Here is a 23,085-nt window from a genome sequence, read left to right on the forward strand (position 1 = left end):
TTTTGCACATCTGACCACTGTCACTTTAAACATTAATAACTCTGGAATGCTTTTAGTTATCATTCTGATTCCGAGACTGTTTTTTCGTGACATATTCTACTTTAACATAGTGGTACATTTTTGTGGTAACTTGCATCCTTTCTTGGTGAAAAATCCCAAAATTTGATGAAAAATTAGAAAATTTTGCATTTTTCTAACTTTGAAGCTTTCTACTTGTAAGGGAAATGTATATTACAAATATTTTTTTTTTATTCACATAACCAATATGTCTACTTTATGTTTGCATCATAAAATTGATGAGTTTTTACTTTTGGAAGACATCAGAGGGTTTCAAAGTTGAGCATCAATTTTCCAATTTTTCACAAAATTTTCAAACTCGATATTTTTCAGGGACCAGTTCAGTTTTGAAGTGGATTTGAAGGGTCTTCATATTAGAAATACCCCATAAATGACCCCATTATAAAAAACTACACCCCCAAAGTATTCAAAATGACATCCAGTCAGTGTTTTAACCCTTTAGGTGTTTCACAGGAATAGCAGCAAAGTGAAGGAGAAAATTCAAAATCTTCATTTTTTTACACTCACATGTTCTTGTAGACCCAATTTTTGAATTTTTGCAAGTGGTAAAAGGAGAAAATTTTAAGCAAGCACATACCTCATATGTCTATGTAAAGTGTTCAGCGGGAGCAGTAGAGGGCTCAGAAGGGAAGGAGCGACAAGGGGAGAGAACATTTTTCTGAAATGGTTTTTGGGGGGCATGTCACCTTTAGGAAGCCCCTAGGGTGTCAAAACAGCAAAAAAAAAAACACATGGCATACCATTTTGGAAACTAGACCCCCTCGGGGAATGTAACATGGGATAAAGTGTTTCATGACTTTTGCAAATGTAAAAAAAAAAAAAAATTACATTTTTAAAAAGGGTAATAGCAGAAAATACCCCCCAAAAGTTGAAGCCCAATTTCTCCCGATTCAGAAAACACCCCATATGTGGGTGAAAAGTGCTCTGCTGGCACACTACAGGTCTCAGAAGAGGAGTAGTCACATTTGGCTTTTTGGAAGCAAATTTTGCTCTGGGGTCATGCCGCATTTAGGAAGCCCCTTATGGAAACTAGACCCCTCGGGGAACGTAACAAGGGGTTAAGTGAACCTTTATACCCCACAGGTGTTTCACGACTTTTGCATATGTAAAAAAAAATTATTATTTTTACCTAAAATGCTTGTTTTCCCAAAAATGTTACATTTAAAAAAAGGTAAAAGCAGAAAATAGTCCCCAAAATTTATAACACAATTTCTCCCGAGTACGGCGATACCCCATATGTGACCCTAAACTGTTGTCTTGAGATACGACAGGGCTCCAAAGTGAGAGCGCCATGCCCATTTGAGGCCTAAATTAGGATCTTGCATAGGGGTGGACTTTGGGGTATTCTACGCCAGTGATTCCCAAACAGGGTGCCTCCAGCTGTTGTAAAACTCCCAGCATGCCTGGACAGTCAGTGGCTGTCTGGTAATACTGGGAGTAGTTGTTTTGCAACAGCTGGAGGCTCCGTTTTGGAAACAGTGACGTAGCAGACGTTTTTCATTTTTATTGGGGAGGGGAGGGGGGCATGTGTATATGTAGTGTTTTTTACTTTTTCTTTTATTTTGTGTTAGTGTAGTGTAGTGTTTTTAGGGTACAGTCACACGGGCGGGGGTTCACAGTAGTTTCTCGCTGGCAGTTTGAGCTGCGGCAGAAAATTTGCCACAGCTCAAACTTGCAGCCGGATACTTACTGTAAACCTCCGCCCATGTGAGTGTACCCTGTACATTCACATTGGGGGGGAACATCCAGCTGTTGCAAAACTACAACTCCCAGCATGCGCTGACAGACTGTACATGCTGAGAGTTTTAGTTTTGCAACAGCTGTAGGCACACTGGTTATGTATCACTAACTCAGTGTTTCACAACCAGTGTGCCTCCAGCTGTTGCAAAACTACAACTCCCAGCATATACAGTGCATGCTGGGAGTTGTAGTTTGCAACAGCTGGAGGCACACCGGTCGTGAAACACTGAGTTAGGTAAGAAAAACTCTGAGTTTCACAACCAGTGTGCCTTCAGCTGTTTCAAAACTACAACTCTCAGCAGTCACCGACAGCCAACGAGCATGCTGGGAGTTGTATTTATGCAACCAGCAGATGCACCACTACAACTCACAGCATGCACTTTAGCTGTTTGTGCAAGCTGGGAGTTGTAGTTATACAACAGCTGAAGGTACACTTTTCCAAAGAAAAAATGTGCCTTCAGTTGTTGCAAAACTATAAGTCCCAGCATGCCCATAAGGGAATGCTGGGAGTTGTGGTGGTCTGCCTCCTGCTGTTGCATAACTACAGCTCCCAGCATGCCCTTTTTGCATGCTGGGAGCTGTTGCTAAGCAACAGCAGGAGGCTGTCATTCAGCTCCAATTGCTGATCCACGCTGCCGCTGAAGGTCAGTCCATCGCTGCCGCTGCCGCTCCTGGGGCCCCGATCCCAACAGGGACGCCGGGGATCGGGGTCCCCAGCTGCCGGGGTCCTCTTCCCACACCCGATCACGTCCTCCGGAAAAGGGGCGGAGCGGATTGCTGGGGGTTACACCCGCAGCAGGTGCCCTGATTGGTCGGCCGGTAAACCGGCCGACGAATTAGGGTGATCGTGAGGTGGCACCAGTGCCACCTCACCCCTGCTGGCTATGGCTGTTCGGGGCCACCGGGTCACTGGAGACCCGATTGACCCGGAATCCGCCGCAGATCGCTGGGCTGAATTGTCCAACGATCTGCGGCCAACGCCGACATGGGGGGACATAATGACCACCCTGGGCGATATGCCGCGATGCCTGCTGAACGATTTCAGCAGGCATCCGGCTCCGGTCCCCAACCGGCTAGGGGTGGGGACCGGATTTCCCACGGGCGTATGGGTACGCCCTGTGTCCTTAAGGACTCGGAATGCAGGGCGTATCCATACGCCCTGTGTCCTGAAGAGATTAAACAATGGTTTATAAAATATTCCTTATCTACAAAGAATCTTTTTATTACTGAAGGGCTCATGTATCAAGGCCAAAACTCTATTTTTTTGCAAATTTATATATGAAGTGTACCTGGGCTAAAACATTGCATAGGCAAGTGAGGTGTAGACATATATTATAAAGTCCACAAAGACATTACTGACGGAACCTTCCGATGATAACTTCATATTTCTTTTATTCAGTAGATTCACTTTAAAAAATGCTCTACATGACTTCATAGAAATGCCAAGATGAATATATTTCTACTGGTCAGATGGTGAATAGTGTTGAGCGCAAAAATTCAAAATGCGAATTATTACCGCGAATATTGTCACTTTGCGATTTTGCGAATATTTAGAATATACAGTTGCAAGAAAAAGTATGTGAACCCTTTGGAATTATATGGATTTATAACATTTATAATATGGGTTATAAAATGTGATCTGATCTTCATCTAAGTCACAATAGACAATCACAGTCTGCTTAAACTAATACCACGCAAATAATTAAATGTTACCATGTTTTTTATTGAACACACCATGTAAACATTCACAGTGCAGGTGGAAAAAGTATGTGAACCCCTAGACTAATGACATCTCCAAGAGCTAATTGGAGTGAGGTGTCATCCAACTTGAGTCCAATCAATGAGATGAGATTGGAGGTGTTGGTTACAGCTGCCCTGCCCTATTAAAAAACACCTGCCAGTTCTGGGTTTGCTTTTCACAAGAAGCACTGCCTGATGTGAGTGATGCCTCACACAAAAGAGCTCTCAGAAGACCTACAATTAAGAATTGCTGACTTGCCTAAAGCTGGAAAGGGTTATAAAAGTCTTGCTGTTCATCAGTCAATGGTAAGACAAATTGTCTATAAATAGAGAAAGTTCAGCATTGCTGCTACTCTCCCTAGGAGTGGCCATCCTAGAAAGATCACAACACAGACACAGACAGCACAGCACAGACAGCTCAATGAGGTGAAGAAGAATCCTATAGAGTCTGCTAACGATTTATAAAAGTCTCTGGCATATGCTAACTTCCCTGTTAGCGAATCTACGATAAGTAAAACACTAAACAAGAATGGATTTCATGGGAGAATACCAAAGAGGAAGCCACTGCTGTCCAAAAAAACATTACTGCACGTTTACAGTTTGCACAAGAGCACCTGGATGTTCCACAGCAGTACTGGCAAAATATTCTGTGGACAGATGAAACCAAAGTTGAGTTGCTTGTAAGAAACACACAACACTATGTGTGGAGGAATAGAGGAACAGCACATCAACATCAAAACCTCATCCCAACTGTGAAGTATGGTGGTGGGAGCATCATGGTTTGGGGCTGCTTTGCTGCATCAGGGCCTGGACAGATTGCTATCATCGAAGGAAAAATTAATTCCCAAGTTTATCAAGACATTTTGCAGGAGAACTTAAAGGGGTACTCAGCCCCTAGCATCTTATCCCCTATCCAAAGGATAGGGGATAAGATGTCTGATCACGGCGGTCCCGCTGCTGGGGACCCCCCGGGATCTCCGCTGCGGCACCCCGCTATCATTACTGCACAGAGCAAACTCTCTCTGTGCGTAATGATGGGCAATACAGCGGCCGGAGCCTCGTTACGTCACGGCCCCCTCATGACACCACGGCCCACCCCCCTCAATACAAGTCTATGGGAGGGGTCGTGGCGGCCATCATGCCCCCTCCTATAGACTTGCATTAAGGGGGTGGAGGGGGTGGAGCCACGATGTCACGATGTTCCTGCCCCTGTATCGCCGGTCATTACGCACAGAGTGAGCGTGCTCTGTGCAGTAATGATAGCGGGGTGCCGCAGCGGAGATCCCGGGGGTCCCCAGCAGCGGGACCCCGGTGACCTGACATCTTATCCCCTATCCTTTGGATAGGGGATAAGATGTCTAAGGGCGGAGTACTCCTTTAAGGCCATCTGTTCACCAGCTGAAGCGCAACAGAAGATGGGTGTTGCAACAGGACAACGACCCAAGGCATAGAATTAAATCAACAACAGAATGGCTTAATCAGAAGAAAATACACCTTCTTGATTGGCCCAGTCAGAGTCCTGAACCCGATTGAGATGCAGTGGCATGACCTCAAGAAAGCGATTCACAACCGACATCCCAAGAATATTGCTAAACTGAAACTGTTCTGTAAAGAGGAATGGTCAATTACTCCTGACCATTGTGTACGTCTGATCTGCAACTACAGTTGCTGCCAAAGGAGGTTCAACCAGTTATTAATTCCAAGGGTTCACATACATTTTCCAACTGCACTGTTAATGTTTACATGGTGTGTTCAATAAAAACATGGTAACATTTAATTCTTTGTGTCATTAGTTTAAGCAGACTGTGATTGTCTATTGTTGTGACTTAGATGAAGATCAGATCACATTTTATGACCAATTTGTGCAGAAATCCATATAATTCCAAAGGGTTCACATACTTTTTCTTGCAACTGTAGTGATATATATTCATATATATATTTTTTGGGAATATGCAAATAGTCACAAATATGCGAATATCGGCACTTCCAGTCAGAGGACACTGATCCCGGCCTTCTTTTAGGTAAAAGATATAATCACCCATGCGCACTATGCGGGTTTCATTACAAATTTTCACATGGAGAAAAAAAAGAGAACGAACATAGCGAATATGCGAATTTCCGAATATAGGATAAATATTTGTCCATATATTCGTGAAATATCGCAAATTTTATCTAAGACAGACTGATAAATCTGGACCAATGGTCTTTTATCTTTAATATTACCTTTCGTGCTATGTCAATAAATTTCTGTCCTGTTTGCTCCACAATATATCCCATTCGAAATACAGGACACAAAGGGTCCTTATCTTTATGATACTGACAGGTTTTGAGGTATTTGCTGGTTACCGATTCCACTAGATTCTGTCTGAAAAAAAATTAATTAAAAACAAATAAATTATAGCAGTATTTTTCACTATGACAAAAAAATAAATGCTTCAACTTTGCAATTTTCTTTTACTAACAAGAAATCAATGAACTTAACAAGGGATGGATCATAGTATTTTAGAACATACATTTACTCTAGAACCTGCACCATTTAGGGGTTTCTTTGTGTATGTTCTACTCTAAACATTGTCTCTTGCAATGCAAACTAACCACCACACTAGCTATGGTATTATTTTAGGCACTGCATGGCACTACAGTACTAGCAGGGATTTGTTTTGTACGGTACAGTTATTTGGCACTATGGCCCAGATTTATCAAACTGTGTGAGAGGAAAAAATTTAGTGATTTTCCCGCAGCAACCAATCACAGCTCAGCTTTCACTTTACTGGAGCTCGTTAACTGAGCTGTGATTGGTTGCTGCGGGAAAATCACAACATTTTTTCTCTCTCTCACACAGTTTGATAAATCTGGGCCTATGTTGTTCTACATCGCATGGGACTATTTTACGATGAATTACTCTATTTCATTCATTGAAACCCTCATATTTGAATAAAACGTTATGATTACTACATTATTTGTTAATCAGCCTTAATTATACTAAGGTAAAGAAGGGGTCCGCATAAATCCGTCACATTCAACACGCCAATAAGTACAAATTTTACTAAATATGCTTGATATTTCAATGGCAGATGCAGAGGTACACCACTGACTGCCAGTTACAGAACTTCTGGCAATATTTATAAAATTATTAATATATTTATAAAATTTAATTTCTCTTGTTTCCCGGTAGCAGATGTTAGGGAACTGTCTGATATTAGATCGTATGCATACCCTTCCTTTTTGTTGCATTCCTCATGTATTCCTTATTTCTTTGTTGAATGTAAGCTAATATTCCTGGCATGATACCCCCAGTGACAGTCTAACATGTACTGATAATGAATATGTGTTTGTCTAAAACATATTTGAGTAAAGGAGAAAATGAATAAAATTTGGTAAAAGAAAAAAAAATTCAAATAGTTAAAATAATCAACAGGTCACAGTATTAATTAAGCAGGTACTAACATATGATTTACAATATTGTTTGGTTTTACTTACCTATTAATTTTATGCCTTGGAAAACTAATACTGTTTTTAATAAATAAAGTGAAGTTTTCTGCCTGCAATAATAATGGAGGGCTGTAAAATAAAAGAAAAAGCTGGATATTAGGGTGTAATAATGAAGCATCTATGACCATAATGCAGATGTTTGAGGATATCATAATGAAATAATAACAGGGACAAATGCTCTTTGGCAACAAAGACATAAATCATGATAGTAGAATGCACTAGAATGACATTCTGACAATTGTCAATAAAAGGCAAATAATAATGATAATAGCAGTGGAAAATCAGTAAACCTAAAATAATTTGTAAATGCACTTTAAATAATAACATGAATTTTTTAACATGAACTTATTATTTCAGGTAACTTTTCAGTATAAGCTGTTGTGTATACATGAAAATACATGTATACTTTTTTTTTTCACCCCCCCAAAAAAAAAAAAAAAAAGTAATTGACTCAACTATAAGCCTAGGGTGGGAAATACAACATCCCCCGTCATCATTACCCTGTCATCATCCTCCCCCCCCCCTTCATCATCACCGCCTGTCAATCCCTTCAGTGGTCTTCAATCTGCGGACCTCCAGATGTTGCCGTCGGCTGTCCGGGCATGCTGGGAGTTGTAGTTTTGAAACATCTGGATGTCCGCAGGTTGAAGATCACTGCCGGGCCTTCTTCATCATCCAGACCCCCCCCCCCCCCTTTGGTTTTCTACTCACCTCCCCTCGGTGGGAAGGAAGGGTGAGCTGGTCCGGGCCATCTATGCTGCAGGGACCCTCCGGTGGGGAGGGTTAGTCGTTCCGGGCTGTCCATCTTCATCGGGAGGCCCTCTTCTCCACTCCGGGCCGGCCCCGGACTAGTGACGTTGCCTTGACGACGACGCACAGGGATGTTCATGCGCAGGGACGTCCCTGTACGTCGTCGTCAAGGCAACGTCACTAGTCCGGGGCCGTCCCGGAGCGGAGAAGAGGGCCTCCCGATGAAGATGGACAGCCCGGAATGACTAACCCTCCCCACCGGATGGTCCCTGCAGCATAGATGGCCCCGACCAGCTCACCCTTCCTTCCCCCCGAGGGGAGCTGAGTAGAAAACTAAAGGGGGGTCTGGATGATGAAGAAGGCCCGGCAGTGGTCTTCAACCTGTGGACCTCCAGATGTTTCAAAACTACAACTCCCAGCATGCTGGGAGTTGTAGTTTTGCAACATCTGGAGGACCACAGGTTGAAGACCACTGAGAAGGGGGGCCTTTTCAACACGAAAAATCGTGCTGAAAAACTTGGCTTATACTCGAGTTTATACGGTAACAACATTTCTGACCATTACATAATTCATATATGACATTATTCACCAGTTTTCCCATCTGCAGACTCCATCTTTAATTTTCAGCTGTCCCTCAGGTAGTGTAGGCACACAGATCCTGCTATCCTGTTTGTATAGACCGCCCTATGAAGCAGCAGCTTCATGTTGGACAATATATTGCAATATAGAGAAGTCTAAGCTGTGAATCAGGCATTGGGTGAGATACAACCCTTACTAGTTCATATTTCCAACATATGACATAGGTGTACATCATGTGATGAGTGAAGGAAGTATGGAGTGGGCTCAGGAGGTGATGGCTAGAACAGCTGCTATTTACATCTCAATAGTATTGCAGTGTGTTGTATAATCATTCAAATTATTATCTATAAAACCTCCCTAAAGTGTAAAAAATTTTTAAAATCTACTTCCAATAAAAAATTGAAATCACTCCTTGTTTCACATTTTTAACCCCTTAAGGACCACAGGTTTTTCCGTTTTTGCACTTTCATTTTTTCCTCCTCACCTTTTAAAAATCATAACCCTTTCAATTTTGCACCTAAAAATCCATTTGATGGCTTATTTTTTGCACCACCAATTCTACTTTGCAGTGACATCAGTCATTTTACCCAAAAATCTACGGCGAAACGGAAAAAAATCATTGTGCAATTAAATAGAAGAAAAAACGCCATTTTGTAAATTTTGGGGGCTTCTGTTTCTACGCAGTACATTTTTCAGTAAAAATGAAACCTTATCTTTCTTCTGTAGGTCCATACGATTAAAATGATATCCTACTTATAGGTTTGATTTTGTCATACTTCTGGAAAAAAACATAACTACATGCAGGAAAATGTATATGTTTAAAATTGTCATCTTCTGACCCCTATAACTTTTTTTATTTTATTGTATATGGGGCGGTATGAGGGCTAATTTTTTGCGCCGTGATCTGAAGTTTTTAGAGGTACCATTTTTGTATTGATCGGACTTTTTGATCGCTTTTTATTCATTTTTTCATGATATAAAAACTGACCAAAAATGTGTTATTTTGGACTTTGGAATTTTTTTGCGCATACGCCATTGACCATGCGGTTTAATTCATGCTTTAATTTTTATAGTTCGGACATTTACGCATGCGGCGATACAACATATGTTTGTATTTAATTTTATTTACATGTTTTTTTTATGGGAAAAGGGGGTGATTTGACTTTTATTAGGGAAAGGGTTAAATCACATTTATTAATTTTTTTTTACACTTGTTTTTGCAGCGATCGCTGCTGCGCGCTATTAGACCCGGGTCCCGGCTTCAGTTACATGCCGGGACCGACCCGATATGACACGGGGTTACCGTGTGACCCGGCGTTATATTGCGGGAGCCGGCCCAGGACGTAAATATACGTCCTTGGTCATTAAGGGGTCAAATCTATATATATATATATAAAACTCAACGTGTGTGTGTGTATATGTATATATATGTATGTATGTATGTATGTATGTGTGTATGTTCCACAAAAACTTCCAAACGGCTAAAGATATTAACATGAAACTTGGCACACATGTTACCTATATGTCAACAACAAACATAGGATAGGTAATTTAACTCTTACTCACCCCCATTTGCCCGGGGCGGGGTTTATGTTTAGAGTCCTATACAAGTCTATGGGAAATATATGTTACTGCATAACTTTCAAACAGCTGGAGATATTTCGATAATACTTGGTCACATGTTACTTATATGTCCACTTAAAATATAGGATAGTTAATTTAACCCTTAACTACCCCCATTTGTGAGGGTCGGGGGTTTTGTTTAAAGTCCCATGCAAATCAATGGGAAATGTATGTTCCCACATAACTTCTGTACAGCTGGAGATATTTCAATACCTGGTCACATATTACAGGTCGGGATATGAGGACGGGATGGGAGGTCGAGATGGGAGGTCAAGATAGGAGGTAAAGATAGGAGGATGGGATGGTCGGGATAGGAGGTCAAGTTAGGAGGTCGGGATATGAGGACGGGATATGAAGTGGAGATAGGAGGACGCGATAGGAGGTCGGGATAGGAGGACGGGATAGGAGGACGCGATAGGAGGACGGGCTAGGAGGATGGGATAGGAGGTCGAGATAGGAGGACAAGATAGGAGGACGGGATAGGAGGTTGAGATAGGAGGTCAGGATAAGAGGTGGAGATGGGAGGACGGGATAGGGGGTTGAGATAGGAGGACGGGATAGGAGGTCGGGATAGGAGGACGGGATAGGAGGTCGAGATAGGAGGTCGAGATAGGAGATCGGGATAGGAGATCGGGATAGGAGGTCGAGATAGGAGGATGGGATAGGAGGTCGGGATAGGAGGTCGAAATAGGAGGTCAACATAGGAGGATGGGATAAGAGGTCGAGATAGGAGGTAAGGATAGGAGGTCGGGATAGGAGGTCGGGATAGGAGGTCGAGATAGGAGGTCGAGATAGGAGGACGGGATAGGAGGACGGGATAGGAGGTTGAGCTAGGAGGTCGGGATAAGAGGTGGAGATAGGAGGACGGGATAGGGGGTTGAGATAGGAGAATGGGATAGGAGGTCAGGATAGGAGGACGGGATAGGAGGTCAGGATAGGAGGACGGTATAGGAGGTCGAGATAGGAGGACGGGATAGGAGGTCGAGATAGGAGGATGGGATAGGAGGTCGAGATAGGAGGATGGGATAGGAGATCGAGATAGGAGGACGGGATAGGAGGACGGGATAGGAGGTCGGGATAGGAGGTCGGGATAGGAGGATGGGATAAGAGTTCGGGATAGGTCGGGATATGAGGACGAGATGTGAGGTTGGGATATGATGACGGGATAGGAGGTCTGGATATGAGGACAGGATATGGGGTTGGGATATGACAACAATATATGAGGAAGGGATATGAAGTCAAAAGCTTCCTCCTTTGTTTTATTTTCCTCCACAACAAGGAATAGGAAGGAAAAACCGGGCAACGCCGGGTACTCAGCTAGTAAATAAATAAAAAATCCCTAAAAATATACATACTAGGTATTCCCTAAGCTCTCAAAATATACAGTCATGGCCGTAAATGTTGGCAACCCTGAAATTTTTCTAAAAAATTAAGTATTTCTCACAGAAAAGGATTGCAGTAACACATGTTTTGCTATACACATGTTTATTCCCTTTGTGTGTATTGGAACTAAACCAAAAAAAGGGAGGAAAAAAAGCAAATTGGACATAATGTCACATTAAACTCCAAAAATGGGCTGGACAAAATTATTGGCACCCTTTCAAAAATGTGGAAAAATAAGATTGTTTCAAGCATGTGATGCTCCTTTTAAGCTCACCTAGGGTAAGTAACAGGTGTAGGCAATATAAAAATAACACCTGAAAGCAGATAAAAAGGAGAGGAGAGAAGTTCACTTAGTCTTTGCATTGTGTGTCTGTGTGTGCCACACTAAGCATGGACAACAGAAAGAGGAGAAGACAACTGTCTGAGGACTTGAGAACCAAAATTGTGGAAAAATATCAACAAGCTCAAGGTTACAAGTCCATCTCCAGAGATCTAGATTTGCCTTTGTCCACAGTGTGCAACATTACCAAGAAGTTTGCCACCCATGGTACTGTAGCTAATCTCCCTGGGCGTGGACAGAAGAGAAAAATTGATGAAAGGTGTCAACGCAGGATAGGCCGGATGTCGGATAGGCAGCTCAGGGAGCATCAGTATCATCCCGAACTATCTGTCCACATTTAAATGAAATGAAATGCTATGGCAGGAGACCCAGGAGGACCCCACTGCTGACAGAGAGACATAAAAAAAGCAAGACTACATTTTGCCAAAATGAACCTGAGTAAGCCAAAATCCTTCTGGGAAAACATCTTCTGGACAGATGAGACCAAGATAAAGCGCTTTGGTAAAGCACATCATTCTACTGTTTACCGAAAACAGAATGATGTCTACAAAGAAAAGAACACAGTACCTACAGTGAATTATGGTGGAGTTTCAGTTATGTTTTGGGGTTGTTTTGTTGCCTCTGGCACTGGGTGCCTTGAATGTGTGCAAGGCATCATGAAATCTGAGGATTACCAATGGATTTTGGGTCGCACTATACAGCCCAGTGTCAGAAAGCTGGGTTTGCTTCCGAGATCTTGGGTCTTCCAGCAGGACAATGACCACAAACATACATCAAAAAGCACCCAGAATGGATGGTAACAAAGCGCTGGAGAGTTCTGAAGTGGCCAGCAATGAGTCCAGATCTAAATCCCATTGAACACCTGTGGAGAGATCTTAAAATTGCTGTTGGGAAAAGGTGCCCTTCCAATAAAAAAGACCTGGAGCAGTTTGCAAAGGAAGAGTGGTCCAATATTCTGGCTGAGATGTGTAAGAAGCTTATTGCTGGTTATAGGAAGCAACTGATTTCAGTTATTTTTTGCAAAGGGTGTGCAACCAAATATTGCCAACAATTTTGCCAACAATTTTGTCCAGCCCATTTTTGGAGTTTGGTGTGACATTATGTCCAATTTGCTTTTTTTTCCTCCCATTTTTGGATTAGTTCCAATACACACAAAGGGAATAAACATGTGTATAGCAAAACTTATGTTACTTTTCTGTGAGAAATACTTAATTTTCTAGAAAAATGTCAGGTGTGCCAACATTTACAGCCATGACTGTAACAGTATTAATCCTGTGTGGTCGACAGCATTAATAGAAAAGAAAATGCATAGTGCCAAAATCGCTGATTCGCATGCCAGAAAAAAATAAGTGATGAAGTGATGAAAAATTTCCATCTACACCTGAAAACTACAGATAAAAACTACAGATCACAGTGCAAAAATGTGTCCTTACATAGCTCCATAGGTGGACAAAATTTATAGGGTTCAGAAAAGGGCTATGCAAAGCAGATATTAAAAAAGAAAGTGTATAAATCACTGTAATTGTACTGACATTTAGAATAACGATAACATGTCAGTTTTACTGCAGGATGTAAAAACAAATTCCTCCTGAATTAGCAAATTTGTGGGGTTTTCTTTTTGTTTTGTTTTTCAATTTCACTCCACAAATATTTTCTTTTCTAGTTTTACAATACATTTTATGGTGCCGTTACAAAGTGAGACTTGTCTTGCAAAAAATAAGCCCTCATATGATTCCGTCGCTGGAAAAATAAAAAATATAATGGGTCTTAGGAGGCAAGGAGGCGACAAGTTAAAAAATAATGCTACATACTTAGGTATATTATAGTCATTTTCCACAGGACACCAAGCATAGACTTCACAAGACTTAGTTTCATTGTTGATAGGCTTGCAATTTCCAGTTAGGATACCTGAAATAAAAGTAATATGCAAAATAAAACAATAATTACTGTGTTCGTGGTTGAAAACTGTTGTATAGGTACAGGGCTGGGCTCAGAAGGGAAAAAGTACCATTTTATTTTTTAGCACAGAATTAGCTGGGATGGTTTTTTTTGAGACATGTTCACATTTGTAAAGCCCTAAGGCACTATTGTGCCTCCCCTTCCACCAAATACGAAGTGATACCACTATGGAAACTACATGCCTCGAGGAATGTATTTGGAGGCGTAGTGAGCGTTTTGAACCAAGTGTTTTACAAATTTGTTTAACGTTTAACCATGAAAATAAAAAAATAAGTATGATATCTGAGTACCATATTGTATTTCCAGAATCCCTGAGGTACCACTACAGTATTTATCTAGGGTTGTAGTAAGCAGTTTGATCCCACCAGTGTTTAACAAAAGTTTTTAGCATTGGGCCTTAAATGGGTAATGACAGATGTAAAAACTTCTAGTGTAGCGTAGAGGACCAAAAGTTTTACATATTTGTAATATTCTTTATTTATCAAATATTTTTATAAATGATACATGATTTACCTTATATTATCAGCCATTAGGGGACTTCATATACAGTATAGCAGAAGCTGACATGTCTCTGTATCACAGCAGTCTATGTCTTAGCTGTACAGCAAACCTGGACACAGTTCACAAAATTCACATGTCGGAATGTGACAGAAGCTCCACTAGAGAAGAATGCCTGCAACTTTACTGCAAACCCCAAGCCAGGAGGATTCCTAAGAGCATAATTTACTGCAGTTCAGTATGCTACTTCTGTTAGAGGAGAGAGTGAAGGCAGAAGTACATACACGGCATGTGATGACACACGCCATGCCTGCCAAGAGGAACACCCCCTCCCCTCCTCTCTAGTGGATTGAATTGCAGTAAGCGGCATACCAAATGCTGTAAAAGCTCAAAAAGGTCCAGAAATGACTGAAAACATATGAGGCATGATGCTTCAGTAACCCAGAGTGAGCCTGGGTGTTTTTTTTTATTTTGTGACAGGTATGCTATAAAAATGGGAAAAAAATCCAATGATATCTATTTTTAGCTTAACGTTCTTCCTTTTCACAAAGAATTTTCACAAAAAATACCACAAAATTTGTAACACAGATTCTTCCAAGGACAGAAATACCCTAAAAGTAGTTTCAAATTACTTTTTTGTCAACTATATGGCAAAAAAGCACCATAGTGCATGAGCCACGCTATGATCCCCACTACCATTACCACTGACTAATGACTAATACTGCTATAATGCTGCTGAATAAAATCTACTACACAAAGATCATTACACACAAGCTGTACCTTGTGACTCAGGTGACTTTTTCTCTAATCATTCAGTTTTTCTTTTCTTCACAATCTGGCCCAGACAGTCATGAAGACTTCTCACGGCCAAGGCTTTTCACTGAAGAATCTGCCAGACAAACATTTTAGGCTGCTCTGTGCCCCTATACAGTAGCTAGGCTCCCACATTACACCTATATAGTAGTTAGGCCCACCTGAGCCCAATATAGCAATATGCTACCATATAATATTAGGCCCCTATATTGCCCCCATATAGTAGTTATGAAACATGCTGCCCTAATATAGTATTAGGCCCCCATACTGCCCCCATATTGTATTATGCCCACTTACTGCCCCCATATAGTAGTAGGCCCCCATACTGCCCCATATAGTATTAGGACCCCATATAGTAGTAGGTACCCATACTGACTCATAAAGTACTAGGCCCCCATAAAGTAGTAGCCCCATAAAATAAAAATCAGCACTTCCATCTCTGCTCCCCATGACATCAAAGAGAGACGCTGCCAGCATCAGAAGTCCCTACTGAATTGACAGGACAGGAGGCCGCTGACTCTGCCCTGTTGTGGGCACAGTGTACTTTCATCTGTGTGTACAGCTTTAAGGGGTACTCCGGTGAAAAACAATTTTTTTTCATATACACTGGTTCCAGTAAGTTAAACAGATTTGTTAATTAGTATATAGGAAATAATACAAGTGCAATATATAAGATCTAATGATGGGGAGCTGCCTTGCACAAAATAGGGTCCTGTATACCTATATGATCAGTGGTCTTACCCACCTGTATAAATAAATAAATAAATATAAAGTGCTGGCGCTTAATAAAGTGACAGAATATAAAAGATGTTAAATAAATAGTATTTATTGAATAAAGAATATGAAGTGCAGTGTGTCTCTTACAATAGATCTGTCTGATGTAGTTTCAGTTTCACAGATGATATGCAAAAGATGCAATTGCGTGGTTAATGTAATTGGTATAAAAATGTTAAAAAATGAAAATCAAAAATTAAAATAAGTATTGTGTCACCCACCTATAAAGTGCTGGGTGCTGTAATTATATCTGTGGATTTCAATTGAAGTTCCTGCAAGCTGGGGGAGTTAAATGGTATCAATGAGTCTTGCTGTGTCAATTTTCCAATTTGCTTCTGATTTGAAGTGTTGGAGAGGAGATGAACTTGGCTACTAAAAAGATATAACGATGTAGTAATATTTAGGTTGTGATAAAGGGTATTCAGTATAGGTAATTTGATATTGACACTGTGGTTACAATGTATATCCTAAGATGCCTACCTAGTATTGCAGAAAGAAAAAATTTATATATTTGTGTTCCACTTGAGACGGTTGGTAGATAGTGTTGAATGAAGCTTTCAAAAAAGAAGGAGAAAAAAGGAAATTTGTTTCCTGTACTGGAAAAGGTGGTTCTGTTATGGCAACAGTTACTTTAAAAAAAAAAATATATATATATACATGTGAAAGGAAATTTTCCGTTTTACCGCATTCAGTTGTGGTTTCCAGGGGTTCCGTTCGGTGCTTCCTTGGAGTCCTCGCTGTACTGCAGTCTGGTTTTGTTTAAGGGTGCAGGCCGGGATAGGGGACAGCCCCGGCCGGTGGTGTGTCTACCTTCCTTGCTGCCTGAGAGAGTCCCAGAGGAAGGAGACAGTCGGAAGTTCCTTCTTTGGATTCCAAAACTATCCGTAGTGACGTCACGCAGGAAAAAAATGCTGATCAACTCTCTCAGGCAGTGAGGAAGGTAGACACACCACCAGCCGGGGCTGTCCCCTATCCCGGCCTGCACCCTTAAACAAAACCGGACTGCAGTACAGCGAGGACTCCAAGGAAGCACCGAACGGAACCCCCGGAAACCACAACTGAATGCGGTAAAACGGAAAATTTCCTTTCACATGTATATTAGTGGAATATATATATTTTTTAAAAGTAACTGTTGCCATAACAGAACCACCTTTTCCAGTACAGTAAACACATTTCCTTTTTTCTCCTTCTTTTTTGAAAGCTTCATTCACCACTATCTACCAACCGTCTCAAGTGGAACACAAATATATACATTTTTTCTTTCTGCAATACTAGGTAGGCATCTTAGGATATACATTGTAACCACAGTGTCAATATCAAATTACCTATATTGAATACCCTTTATCACAACCTAAATATTACTACATCGTTATATCTTTTTAGTAGCCAAGTTCATCTCCTCTCCAACACTTCAAGTCAGAAGCAAATTGACACAGCAAGACTCATTGATACCATTTAACTCCCCCACTTGCAGGAACTTCAATTGAAATCCACAGATATAATTACAGCACCCAGCACTTTATAGGTGGGTGACACAATACTTATTTTAACTTTTGATTTTCATTTTTTAACATTTTTATACCAATTACATTAACAACGCAATTGCATCTTTTGCAGATCATCTGTGAAACTGAGACTACATCAGACAGATCTATTGTAAGAGACACACTGCACTTCATATTCTATATTCAATAAATACTATTTATTTAACATATTTCATATTCTGTCACTTTATTGAGCGCCAGCACTTTATATTTAGAGATTTGTAAATTACTTCTATTACGAAAATCTTAATCCTACCAGTACTTATCAGCTGCTGAAGTTGAGTGGTTGTTTTATGTCTAACAAGAGTGCTCTCTGCTGACACCTCTGTCTGTCTCATGAACTGTCCAGATCAGGAGAGGTTTGCTATGGGGTTTTGCTCCTACTCTAGACAGTTCCTGAGGCAGTTTATATGAAAAAAAAATATTTCACCGGAGTACCCCTTCAAAGAAGCCACACAGCTGAAAGCTCCGCTTGCATGGGGATTCTAAAAATCCTGTCTGGCCCCTCTTCCTCTGTAGGTCGTGGTTGCACCCCTTGTGACTGTGATCATTATTCCCCTGTTCAAATGGCTAAAAAGTATCCGAATAAAATCTACCTAAAAAAAAAACAGCTCCAGAAAAAAAGATTTTTGTCAATCAGTTTTTTTCTGTTTAACTTTGGAGCATTTTGACTTTCAAAACTGCATGACTTGTTTTAAAGTTCTGATTGGTGGGGTCTAGATGCTGAGATCCTCACAATCACTAAAACAGGCAGTTCTGGTCTGTTTGTTTTTGCTCAGCACTACAAAAATGGCAGTGAGAGTAACCTACGATTTTCTAGAAAGTCTAGGAGACATTCTATAAATCAGTTTAATACAGTACTTGCACCAGCATTACTGAGTGTAAATTCTTCTACTCAATTTTTTGGGAGGTGGCATAAAGACCAGATTCAACACCATATTCTGAGAATCGTAACTTTATTTTTTCATCAGTGGAGTTTTGTGAGGGCTTGTTTATTTCAGGATGGGTTGACGTTAATAGCGGTGATATTTTGGTCACTTTTTATATCATTTTTAGTGCAGCAGGATTAACAAAAAGTACTAATTTGGGGAATTTTCCACAACACACACTGTATGGGTAAACATAAAGTTTGTGTCCTTAAAATGTACCTGTCGTTAAAAACATTTTATACAATATAGATAATACTGTCATATGTATATTTGTAATATACATTGGTTAGAAAATGTGTATATTTTTGTCCCTACAGCTATTGCCTGTGTGTCCCTCTGAGGTCTCCAAATACAGGAAGTGTGGGTGGAAAAGCAGGGCTCTGTGCACTGAGGACAAGCAGGGCTCTGTGCACTAAGGACAAGCAGGGCTCTGTACACTGAGGACAAGCAGCGCTCTGTGCAGTGAGGCTCTGTCACACCCTCCCGCCTCACACAGCAGGATTATTGACAAGCCAGGAGCCTGCACAGAGCCCTTCTTCTCCCGCCCTCACTTCCTGTATTTGGACTCCTCATAAAGACATACAGGCTATAGCTGCAGTTACAGTATTTTTTCACCCAAAAATATACAAAATTTTCAATCAATGTACATTATAAATATAATAGTATTATCTACATTATATAAAAATTTCTGTTAACGACAGGTACACTTTTTAAGAATGCATAAGAATACAAATTATTGTTACGGAGCTGGATGTGGATCATCTAACCTGTGTGGCTGATGACACGGACTGTATCGGGGAGTGGAGTCTAAAGTGCCACTGGTCTTCACCAGAGCCTCCCGCAAGGCAGGATGGGCTTGCTGCGGCAGGCGAAACCCAGGCGCCACGTAGCAAAAGGTTGAGGCAGGCGGCAAAGGTGCAAAGTCAAATAACGTAGCGGGAAAGTCTGGATATACAGGTAAGGAAAACAGGCAATATGGAATGCATAATCTCAGGCTAGGGGCACTGAAAATCCGGCAGGGAAATGTGGGAGATGCAGGGACTTTATAGAGTAGTGCCAGGTGTACAACTAATTATGGGGGTACTGGCACCTTAAATTTCAGAGTTCTGGCGCGAGCGCGCCCTAGGAGACGGGGACACGCATGTCAGAGCTAACACACAGTGGAGGAGGCGGCAGCAGAGCGTGGTGAGTGATTGGCTGGAATTCTCATGTGGGCGTGTCCCGCGATGCGAATCCCAGCCCCGTCGGCAGCCGGGGACACAGGGACAATGCGCTCATGGCTGGTGCATGCAGCCAGAGCACGAAGTGTTACAGTAACCCCCCCCCCCTTTGGTCGCCCCCTTTTTTTAGGGTTCAGAATTTTTTTGAGAAGGTCCTGGTCCAGGATATTGTCCTGCGGTTCCCAAGACCTCTCCTCCGGACCAAATCTTTCCCAATCCACAAGAAAGAAGCGTTTCCCTCTGACCAGCTTGGAGTCCAAGATTTCCTTAACAACAAAAATATCAGAGGTACCAGAGATGGTGGAAGGCAAGACGTCCTTTTGAGAAAAAACGATTGTGGATGACAGGCTTCAAGAGGGAGACATGGAAGGAATTCGGGATCCGGAGAGGGGAGGGCAGATGGAGGGAATAAGACAAGGTTATTAAGTCATTTTTTTATTTTATAGGGACCCAAATAGCTTGGACTCAGTTTATTAGAGGGTACCTTAAAGCGGATTTATTTGGAAGATAACCACACTTTGATGCATTAACCTTTGCAGTGCCTGGAACTTTCATTTCTCAAATCTGATTTTAGCAATAACAACCAATCACAGCTCAGCTTTCATTTTATCAGAGCTCATTGAGATATGAAAGCTGAGCTGTGATTGGTTGATATGGGCAAAACCAGATAGCTTTGGTTTCCGGCAGATTGATAAATCTGGGCCATAGTGTCAGGGCCGCCATCAAGGGGGTACAGGCAGTACCCCCATATGGAGCCTGATGCCCAGGGGGGCCCAGGCTCCGTGACTGACCCCGCTCACTCCCCGCTGGAAGTAGACCCGCCTGACTGGATTAAGGGCCCGCTGCCGCTACTAAGGATCTGGGACGCTCATCCCAGATCCCCAGCTAGCAGCGCTGCCTTCTCCTGTATGCGCGATACACGCACATACAGGAGAAGGTGTCCCCTCTGTGTGAGCCGCATCTGCAGCTTACACAGGGGAGACGGGACCTCCGCCCCCAAGCAGCATGCAGTACAGGCCTGTATTGTGGAGGGGAGAAGACGCGGGCCCCTGCTGCTGAGGAGATTGTTGCGTGGGACATCAGGTGAGCATCTTTTTTTTTTTTACTCTGCATATACCTATAGGGAAAGGGGAGGAAAGGGGGATAACTCTGCCTATACCTATAGGGAAAAGGGGGGAGGGGGTAACTCTGCCTATACTTATAGGGAAGAAGGGGGGGGGGGGGTAACTCTGCCTATACCTATAGGGAAAGGGGGTAACTCTGCCTATACCTATAGGGAAAAGGGGGAAGGGGGTAACTCTGCCTATACCTATAGGGAAGAGGGGGGTAACTCTGCCTATACCTATAGGGAAAAGGGAGGAAAGAGGGGTAACTCTGCCTATACCTATAGGGAAAGGGGAGGTAAGGGGGTAACTCTGCCTATACCTATAGGGAAAGGGGAGGAAAGGGGGGTAACTCTGCCTATATCTGTAGGGAAATGGGAGGAAAGGGGGATAGCTCTGCCTATACCTATGGGGAAGGGGGGTAACTCTGCCTATACCTATAGGGAAAGGGGGGTAACTCTGCTATGGGGAAAGGGGGGGATAACTCTGCCTATACCCATGGGGAAGAGGGGGGGTGATAACTCACCTATGGGGGGGGTAACTCACTTTATACCTGGATGCCTAACTACTTACCTACATACCAGGCTATCTAACTACCTACATACCCAAAAAAAAGAAAATCTTGCAGAAGAACACAGATAAGGTGAAAAAATAGTGATTTAATCCATAACACTTTTTATGGATTAAATCACTATTTTTTCACCTTATCTGTGTGCTGCTGCAAGATTTTCTCTTTTGTGTATACAAATGGTGGGCTTTTGACCATAGCCCCAGAAGCTGGGAGCACCAAACCTCTATTTTCGCATTGTTTGATGTGTGCTGTTCTACTCTCCATTTTGCTACCTACATACCCAGCTATCTAACTATGTACCTGGCCTTCATACATGACTGCCTAACAACCTAGCTAGCCGCCTACCTACCTGGCTTGTCACCTACCTACATATCTGGCTTCCTGATCTACCTACCTAGTTACCTATTTACCTGGCTACCTACCTACCTGCCCTTTTACTGTGTAGGACACCAAGGAGGACATTATTATCTGGCATGTTTGTCCTGCAGATGTTAAGAGATCCACCGGACAGAGAAGAAAAGGAAAGAGGATGCCACTGATGAGAAAAGACGTAATTGTGAGTCCCAAAATGTAACTGTAATCGCTTATATGGTATACACATCCTGTGTACAGCTGATATCTACCGCCATATGGTCCTGTATATAATCACTTATATTGTATACAGAACCTTTATAGTATACTGGTCTGTGTATAGTGGTTTTATTCAGTACAGTATATATTTACTCCTTGTATACCAGTATTATTGGTCATGTACCTACGTTAAAGTGTTTCTTACATAAATAAATTTTAGTTTATTGTGTATGTGATTTGGGTGGAATAGGGGCAGGCCAGAAGATTGATCAGCTGCAGAGCCTAGCAGGGGCCCTTGCCTTTTTTTTGGTCTGGGGGCCCCGAGTGTTGTCACTCCACCCCTGGCTATGACCCATAGGCCATAGCAGTCCATCCTGACCCCAGACTAGAGAAGGAGTGATTGGACCACGGAAACTGGCCGGTACACAGACATACTGCCTGCAGCCGCATCCTATATATGGCTGGAGGCAGTATGTCTGTGGTGGGCCTACAGCAATATCTGGGGGCACAGAGGGGAGGGGGGGTCATTAAATATATATGGGGGCACCAAGAGGGGGTCATTAAATATATTATGGGGGCACCAAGAGGGAGTCTATATATATATGGGGGCACCAAGAGGGGTCAATAAATATATATGGGGGCTCCAAGAGGAGGTCATTAAATATATATATATATGGGGGCACCAAGAGGGGGGTCAATAAATATATATATGGGGGCACCAAGACAGGGTCATTAAATATATAGGGGGGCACAGAAGGGAGGGGGATTTACAAGTATATATGGGGGCACAAGGGGGTCATTAACAATATATTGGGAAAAAGGGGGGGTCTATAAATATATAGGGGGGCACAGAGGGGTGTACATATATATTCAGGGGCACAGACAGGCACAAAGTGGGCACTATTAATGTATGCAGCCATACACATGAGGAGTCTGTAAAGAAGTGGGCATTGTGCTGAAGAAAGGCGCCTAAAATGTTTGTCTGGCAGGTTCTTTGGAGACAAGTCTTCATGATGGCCTCTAATCAAAGAAGACATAGCTTGTGAGTAAGTAAATGTAACTGTAATCCCTTATAATGGCAGCAGAGCCCTTGCTAGTATCTACCTCTGTATGATCAGTATGTGGCACTATTGTTGAATTTTTAAGGAAATTTCACAGTAACTAGATTAGGGTGTATTAGAATATAGCAGGGTGCAGTGCAGTAAAATACTGTGCGGCACAATGTCTTACTGCACTGCACCCTGCTTTAATCTAATTTGAAATATATAATTAGAAAATAAAATAAGATTAGGGACAGGGTCTGGGGGTGGATTCGGGGGGCAGGCCATGTAGTGGAAGGGGGGGCCCAGGCCTTGAGCGGTGTAAAATCTGGAGAATGT

At 42.1% G+C, this 23,085-nt stretch overlaps 1 protein-coding gene and 1 long non-coding RNA gene across 5 annotated transcripts in view; one reads left to right on the plus strand and one right to left on the minus strand.

The window, feature by feature from the left end:
* LOC130355769 (uncharacterized) overlaps window positions 1-23,085 on the plus strand; it is a 161,769-nt gene that overhangs the window by 100,295 nt on the left and 38,389 nt on the right. The gene's annotated exons all lie outside the window — the stretch shown is intronic.
* Window positions 1-23,085, minus strand: part of P2RX1 (purinergic receptor P2X 1) — a 199,617-nt gene that overhangs the window by 82,175 nt on the left and 94,357 nt on the right. For all 4 annotated transcript variants that reach the window (XM_056556399.1, XM_056556401.1, XM_056556400.1 and 1 more), the window contains 3 exons: window positions 13,537-13,633; window positions 7,039-7,119; window positions 5,782-5,923 (listed from right to left, as the gene is read on the minus strand). In XM_056556399.1, coding sequence (XP_056412374.1) covers window positions 5,782-5,923; window positions 7,039-7,119; window positions 13,537-13,633 — 320 coding nt within the window. The remainder of the gene's footprint in view (window positions 1-5,781; window positions 5,924-7,038; window positions 7,120-13,536; window positions 13,634-23,085) is intronic.

This window comes from Hyla sarda, chromosome 2 (assembly GCF_029499605.1).
Source record: "Hyla sarda isolate aHylSar1 chromosome 2, aHylSar1.hap1, whole genome shotgun sequence".
NCBI lineage: Eukaryota > Metazoa > Chordata > Amphibia > Anura > Hylidae > Hyla > Hyla sarda.